The sequence below is a fragment of the Octodon degus genome, unplaced genomic scaffold (genome assembly GCF_000260255.1).
Source record: "Octodon degus isolate 3935 unplaced genomic scaffold, OctDeg1.0 scaffold00313, whole genome shotgun sequence".
NCBI classification, from domain to species: Eukaryota; Metazoa; Chordata; class Mammalia; order Rodentia; family Octodontidae; genus Octodon; species Octodon degus.
Window position 1 is genome coordinate 728,645 of NW_004524889.1, and position 8,619 is coordinate 737,263.

Consider the following 8,619-nt stretch of genomic DNA (forward strand, 5'->3'; position numbering starts at 1 on the left):
TTCTTTAGTGCAGATGTTATTAATTCAGGGATTTCTTTTTTCATTTGAAATCTCAGGTCTTATATATCTTTCTGCAGCTGTTTATTTCAGAAGCTGTTGATTCATTGCTTTCAGCTGTGTGATTTCCAATTTGCTCTGTGTTAGTGTCTTCTGCACTTGTTATGGGTGGGCTTTGGTTCTGAGGTTGCATTTTGTTCCTTGTCATTTTGTGTAGCACTGTATTCTGGCCTTTGTTGTAGATCTTTGCTGTAGTTATAACCTTCGCACGTACTAAGTTCAGGTGCAGCTCTACAAAGTTTGGACTTATCCAGCTGCGTCTGGCTTAGGTCTGGTTGCTGTGTTGAGCTCCTTCCCGCTGCTGCCCTTGAGGGTGAATATGTTGTGCCCCTGTGGCAAGATGTTCTGCTCCTGGACTAGCTAGGTGGAACTATCCTCTTCACTCTCTGCAGGGATTGCAGCTGCAGGGTTACACCTCAGGCATATATGCCAGGCCTGAGTTGTGCCTGGAGGGGGTAAGGTAAAGTAGGGGGAAGAGGAAGCTCTCCCACACACTCACTGGACCTGGGCTAAGACTGGGTCCGGGGGTTCCCAGAACACCGCAAAATTCCTACTGGACAGGCGGCGTGCGGAGGTGCTGCGGAGTGATGAGGGGCGGCCCGAGGGGGTGGGCGAGGGTCCGGCCCTTGCTGCGCCTGGGCTGGGACAGGTCCCGCTGGCGCAAGGTAGCAGGAAGCTCTCCAAACACTCACTGGACCTGGGCTAGGACTGGGTCTGGGGGTTCCTGGAATTCGGCAGAAATTCCTACTCTGAGGGCGGGGTCGGGGAGGTTCTGCGGAGTGGTGGGGGGCGGCCCTAGGGGGTGGGAGATGGTCCGGCCCAAGCTGCGCCTGGGCTGGGACTGGTCCTGCAGGCGCAGGGTAGCAGGAAGCTCTCCACACACTCACCGGACCTGGGCTAGGACTGGGTCTGGGGGTTCCCGGAAGTCCGCAGAAATTCCTACTCTGTGGGTGGTATGGGGGAGGTACTGTGGAGTGTTGGGGGCAGCCCGAGGGGGTGGGAGAGGGTCCGGCCCACGCTGTGCCTGGGCTGGGACAGGTCCCACTGGCGCAGGTTAGCAGGATGCTCTCCGCACACTCACCAGACCTGGGCTAGGACTCGAAACTTGCTGTTTCTAAGTCCTCTTGCTTACATCTATTTCACAGAGTAGTCTTGTTACATTAAAGATCTAGTCACATTTTTCCTCCACTTAAAAAGCTTTTCAAGAGAGATTTGATATAATCAAAGTATTTCATATACTCATACATGTATGAATATGAAAAATGAAGCCCATTATGTTGTATAAGTAATATGCAGTAACAACATACATTTAGTGAATAGGAAGCATAATGCAAACAAAACAAATATAAATAACCTAGTTTTCTAAAAACGTTTTGCTAGCTTTGTTTCCAATAATAGTTCTCATATGCACTCATAACCTTATGGTTGAATTCAATTATTTCTTTTTAACTTTGTTATATTAGGATACTGTGTATTTTTTATTATATCACTAATTAAATTCTGCTTGGTCTCAAAGGGTAATGTACATGTTCACACCCTACTAGATTACAAGGTAGAACTATATTTATATTTTTTATTTCTACCAAAGAGGTTCAGTTTAGCACTATGAACACAGTAGGTAATCTGAGAATATGTCCTGAACCTATCTTTCTGTCTATCCACATATCTATTTTTGTTTGTTATTTTTCTGTTCTATGAATAGTGGTTTAAATTATGTTTCATGTATGTGTGCATCCTAGATGGATATTCTTTATTGTAACTCTTTATTTTAGAATGGTGTTTCCTTCCAACTCACAATGTATTTATATATATTGAATTAATTTTTGTTGTTATTTAAATGTTTCACCTTTATACCAAAGATGAATGAAATTGAGGAGGAAGAGAGGATACAATAAAACATTTAAGTTTAGGGCTGGGGAGATAGTTCAGTAGAATAAGAGCTTGCCTGGCAAGCGCAGGATCTTGAGTAAAATCCCCGGTACTGCAAAAAGAAAAAGAAAATGAAGTTTATTCCCAGACAAGGAAAATTTAAATTAGTAGGATTCCTTGGATTGATGAGAATACTTTAGGGAGAAAAGCAGGATTTTTCTAAATTTCAAAATTGCTGGGAGTAAATTTCAAATCTGTCACCACAAACAAAAAAAAGGAAAAATGAGGTGATACATATATGTTTGTCTTTTTATAACTCTTTGGAGCACCAGAAGTGATCTGGATCTTCTCTGGTGCATGTTTACCATAAAAATAGTCCCTGACTCTTCTGGGACCAGCAATATGATGATTTAACCTTGCCTTTTAGGCCTTTCTACGTTCACCTCCATATGATGTTAGTATGTCTCTTGAACCTGGAAAGTTTTGTAAGATAAATTTGTCTTAGATTTACTGAGTTTGTTTATGTTTTATGACTGGATATTAGTTTTGCTTTTTAGAATCTTGAGGTTAAGAGTGATTGGTTATGTAGTAACATTGTATAGCAATCCTACCAAGATTTTTCAGTAGGTGCTTTTTATAGTGTGAATACAATAATGAGATTACTCAGTTTATATTTTCACATTAATAATGGTGTTTTTTGATTTACAACTGATTGTTGTATATATGCATTTTCCTCTCTTGTAGGACAGCTCACAAATCCTGATGCACCTCGTAAATATTTTTTGGAGTTAGAAGAAAACTCAGTTCTAGAAGGTGGTGTCATATTTTCTCCCAAAATAGTAAGTTTGGGATTTTATTACTTATATTTGTGGAGAATAGTGCAGCTACGGATAATGCTAACCAAAATGTATCAAACCTCACCTAAATACTTTGTAATGGATCTTTTTCTGCCTGTAGGCATGCCTATCTACACCCTTAATTTTAACAAAATAATCTCTCACGGTGTGTGGTTCACGACTGCACAATGTCTCAGAAGCAGCAGAATCTGATGAGTTTGGACCCTCTGTTGTGTCTTCCAGAAAATTCAAGATGTTGCATAGTTTTCTGGAGTAGAAAGTATAAGTTTACTGAAAGCTTCACTTATATTCAGTCTAGCATATGATTTGTACTTGTATTTCAGTGGTATATGCTTAATGGTCTTGAAATTACTACTTGAAATTCCCAAAGACCTGCTGCAAATATTTAGTATGAATTGCTATGATACTGACTTATTTTACATTGTTCTTTGACATTGAGTGATTTTAAAGCAAACTAACAAAATCAAAGAAAACCCCTTAGCTGGAATATGTCGAGAAGGTAAGGGCACCACTGCCTGTGTTTCAGGAGTGAGCTCTGTTGTGCTTTTGCTTCATAGCTTTTGAAATGAAAGTACCAAGGAGAGAGCTTCTCTCTACACATGTGTCAAAAGTATGCTCCTGCAGCATCCTTCCAAACAAGACAATCCTTCCAATCAATACTGTCAGGGTTCAAGATTCTGATATGAAAACTTCAAAAAATATTTCCACATTGTTATATTGATGCTTTTACTCACTAATACTTTACTGCCCTGAATAATGGGTATTTTAATAATGTTAGTTTTACTGAATTATTAATTTTACTTTAGGAAAAGTGTTAATCTGCTGTTTAACTTTTAGATGGAAAAAATAAAGGCCTAGCGAACAAGTTCGGATGTTAGGGGATACGAAAAAATGTCGTCATTACTAAATGTGGTACATTGGGGTAGGTTTTGTGGGGTTTTTGCACCCATGTTCCCCACATGGTATTGTTGTCTACAACATTCATTCTTACTTTGTTCTAGATCAATATAATGAAGTAGCAAAGGCAACTTTTCTAATATCCTAACATAAAAATAATTTTTAAATTTTATGTACAACATTAACTATACCCAGATATATGCTAACATATTCAGTTTCCATGAGTTTTATGGGAAGTGTTTTTTATTGTCTACATTCAAATACAGTTGAAAAAGAATACTATGAAAATACAGAACATCTTTGTGTTTTAAAAGTAATCTTAGTATTTTTCTTTAGACTAATTTGGGCTATGAAATATTATCAGTACATATAGTTTCTAGAATTGCTTTTTTGTCTTTTCAATGAAGTATTTTTCAGTACATAAAATATATCAATCTCTTTCAATATTTTATAAATAAGACAATCTATTATTTGTCCACTTACCTCAGACAAGAAGTTAATTAAAAATGTAATTTGTAAAATTTTATGAAATGCTCACGTTTTTATTTTAACAATATTCTAATGTGTTCTGAAAGCTACTGTCTCTCACATAATTTAACCAATTGTAACTCTTGTCAACATAAACTTCTACTGAATCCCATCTATCAGTGATGTTGTCTTTGTGAATACTAAACTTTATTTGCATATTTAATATGGATTAGAAGAGCAGATGGAAAAATAAACAATATCCCAAATCTTAATGTTTGATGATGAGCACTGACATTATTTTGTTTTATGTCTATTTTTCTATCTGCCCTTCTATTCATCTCTATAGCTATATTCTGCATCTCTAATTTTAATGAAATGATACTTCATCAACTCTTTTCAAGGCATATTTTAAGCGGTTATATCAATTAAAACATTATAAATTAATTTCTGTTTGAAAATATCTCAAGTACATTTTAAGAGAAAATATATACCTATTTTATCGATTTATGATTGTATTATGTCAAGTTCATTTCACTAATACTTCTCTCTGTGCACATGGAGTTTTTTCTCACTTTGATTTTAGAAATGATATTGGGAAAATGCCCTTAAATATAATGTTTGTTTTCACAGTGTATGTTTTATTATGTCTTCTTACACATGGAAGAGATGAGTCAAACTCATAGCAAATTGTTCTCCAGTATTGTTTCATCTGTTATGTAATTGACAGTTTCTTTGTTAAATTTATCTAGGGTTCGATACTCAGGACCTTACACTTGCTAGGCAAGCACATATTCCACTGAGTTATCTCCCTACCAAATTTATTTCTAAATCATTATTTTTGATGGTACCATAAGTAATTTTCTTTCTTAATTGCCTGATCATATTTCTCATTCCACGTGTGCAGAAAAAAATTTTTTTTGTATTTTAGGGAAAGGTGTACAGGGTGTTTGTGGTCTCACTACAAGATAACACTCGTGGTGATCCACCTATTTACAGCCTTCCAAGAGATGGGATTACAGGCGCATGCCACCATGCCCAGTCTCAAGCATTGTCTCAGCTTGTCCTTGCAGCAGGGCCAGCATGGCAGGCCCAGGGATTGAACTGAGGGTCTCTGAGCCTGCTTGCAGGGGCTTTAATCCGCTGAACTATTTGGCCAGCCCTGAGAAATATTTATTGTCAGCATAAATAATGATTTCTTCAAAGATGTAAAGCTCATTTATTTATGTTAATAGATGATTGTGAATTCTTTAGCATTTTTTCAGTAGAAGAATATGTAATCTTGGCTGGAGAGGTAGCTCAGTAGTCAGTGTCTGCCTGGCAAGCACAAGGATCTGAGTTCCATACTTCCATGCTGGCCCTGGAACCTGGGATGAGCTGGGCCTGCCACCAAATCTGGGCATGGTGGTGCATGCCTCTAATCCCAGTGCTGGAGAGGCTGAGATAAGAGGATGAATATGAGTCACAATTTAGTAATGAGAGCTTTTACCAAAAAAAAATGCGTAGTTTGATTGGGAGTGGTGGTAAACACATGTAATCCCAGCTCATTGGGAGACTGAAATAGGAAGATCACAAATAGGAGCCCAGCTTAGGGAATTTAGCCACTTGGCAAAACCCTTTATGAAAATAAAAGGGCTGTGATATAGTTCAGTGTGCAGGTCTTGGGTTCAGTTCCCAGTACCAAAAATGTAATCTGAGGGAAAAGACATTTTTAATTTTTCCTTTTAGTTATGAATGCTTTTTCCTATTTTTCAGTGTATAATTCCTATAACCTCTAGTACCACATTAATTATAAGTGATAATGATACAGGGAACCTCCAAATGATATAGGGAAAAAATGAAACGCTGGACCTGAAAGGTATCTGGGATGAGATTGTGTTCTCTAAAACCTAAGAGTGAATTTTAGGAACAAACAGAGGTTATGAGCAGAATATATTCATTGAGGGGGAAGAAAACTCCTGTCAGAGAGAGGGACAGGAGGGGGAACCCCTCAGTGGGTATTCCCCAGGAATCTTGCCTATTCCAGGGACTTTTATAGAGTAAAACCATGTGGTGAGATGGGTCTAAGGTGATGAAGAACACGGGAACTCGATCAGTTGGGCATGAGATGGGGCAAAACCTTGGTCAACCAATGAGATTACAAGCACCATTGATCAGATAAAATTGATTAAATTGGAATCAAATGGGGAAGCAAGTCACATAGCAAGCAGGCATGAATTTGGTACAGGGTCTCTTCCTGTTGGGGGTTGGGTTAGTGACTTATTTGGGCTCTTTCAAGGTGATTAATAATTATTTAGAATATCAATACTAATGTCCATTCCTTGGGAAAAATGTGGCTATTAATTTTTTTTGAGAAACAAATAGCAATGAGACAGTTTCCAAATTGATTAATAGGATAGTTTCAATAATTAATACATTGCATATTGTTGTCTTTGTAGTGGTTATTCATAGTACAAGATACAGACATGATATCCTGTTCAAACACTATTAGTACAAATCTTTCTTCTCATTGAATTAAGAGAAAGTAGATGTATATCTATCCTATTTTGTATATACAGATACAAAATGGTCCTTTATCCTATTTTTCTTCTTTAGGTTTGACAGAGATGAGTATTCCATTGCTAATTAAATATTGTAGGTGTGTGCTTTCAACAAAACATTGTAATACAGTCCAGTAGTTCATAAGAGTAGTGGTTTTTCCATAGGACAGGCAATGTCAGAAGTTGTTGACTTGAGCCTTTTACAGCTCAGCATATGAATATGGCTTTACAGTTTATACTTTTTTATACTTTTCTGCTGGATGGTTAAGACCAAGATAAAGCAAGATCTATATAGCAAGAAACATAACTTTTGTATCTGATGAGGTCAGTCAGATCCCCTCAGGATTTACCCTGAAACCCTGTACCACAGTTTGTAAATCCTTTGTCAGTGTCAGCCATGTGGATGAGTCATGGCCATTGCTTGATGAATTTGCTCTCTGTGGAAGCTTGAGAGAATGTTTTCTCTCAATGAGACTCTGCTTAGGCACACTCTACTTCACTGATCACTTTCCTCTGTTTTACTCATGGTTTGTAGAGGTTTCAGTCCATAGTTGGCCTGGTTCCAGGATAGGGCAGCATGGCAGAGGAGAGGCAGTTCATAGCATAACAAAAAGGAAGGCTCATGTAATACATAAATTATTACATTTTTCCACTTCACACAGATAGCAACCTTATTCTTCCCATCTTCCTGCCAGGCTTCACCTCCCAAAATCATATCCAGCTATAAGCCTAATAGCGGGCCAATCCTCCACCTCTCATCATTATGTATTATATCCAGGTATAAATCTATCACACGACTATGATCTAGTATCACACACCCATGATCCAATCATTGCCCAAAACTCCACCTATAAGTAATATAAGACTTTGGAAGTATACATGAAGGTAGAAGTCACAAAAGAGGTATTTTAGTTCTTATCATATTTTGTTGTTTCTCAAAGATAAATAAGAATGCCTCTACTTCATGTTTAATTTTATGAATGTAAGGCATATCTCTCTTTACTTTGGTCACTATATTTAAAGACTTGTGAAATTTTTGTTACTGTAAAGATTCCAGTTTTGATATTGTTAACCCTTTATGTAGTTTTTATTCTAAACATTTTTACCTTATCTGTTATTTATGTTTCTATTTGCTTTGGGTTTAATTTGATCTTTTGTTTTTTTGTAAATGTGGGATGTTAGGTATTGAATTGAGATCCTTATCATTATCTTTTATAGTCTTTATAGCTATATAGTTGTTTGTAAGCATTGCTCTACATTATATCAAAAGTTTTAATGTGATGTGTCTTCCTTTTTAATGATCAAAATGTTTTCAAACTTTTCTTATTTCTTTTTAACTCATTGATTTACATGTACTTAATTTCTACATATCTAGTAGTTTACCAAATTTGATTGTTATTGATTTCTCTTATAATTCTTTTGTGATTAGGAGTTGAAAATGATTATATCTGGGTGTATAAAGTGTTTGTGTGCATAAAATTTTATGCAACTGTGGAAGAAGCAAATCTTGATTATCTTAAAATTAAAGTTTATATGATTTATTTTCAAACATATAATTTTGATTTTTCCAAATAAAATAACTTGAAGTAATCATTTTGTGACTAGATAATATTGTGAAACACTGTATCACATCATTCCATACAATGCATGCGTGTGCATAGAATTCTGCACAAAATTAAGGAAGAAAAACTAAGCTTTGTGCAGTAATTTAATATATTTCAGTGTGTAAAACTAATTCATATGTTTTTGTAATAAGTCCATGTGTGATTTTAGATCTTTATATGAGAAAAATGCATATGCAAACATTTTGCTAAAGGATAACAGGCAATTTGGGCCAGTGCTGTAATAGTGGCACAGTGCCTACCTGGCTATCACATGGTCCTGAATTTGATTTCCGGTATTACCCACAAAAAAAAAAGATTAATAGAAAATTA

At 36.5% G+C, this 8,619-nt stretch overlaps 1 protein-coding gene across 1 annotated transcript in view; it reads left to right on the plus strand.

Moving 5' to 3' along the window:
• The window catches only part of Cfap47 (cilia and flagella associated protein 47), a 529,200-nt gene that overhangs the window by 90,957 nt on the left and 429,624 nt on the right, over window positions 1-8,619 (plus strand). Inside the window, exon 21 of the mRNA XM_023707817.1 lies at window positions 2,671-2,765. Coding sequence (XP_023563585.1) covers window positions 2,671-2,765 — 95 coding nt within the window. The remainder of the gene's footprint in view (window positions 1-2,670; window positions 2,766-8,619) is intronic.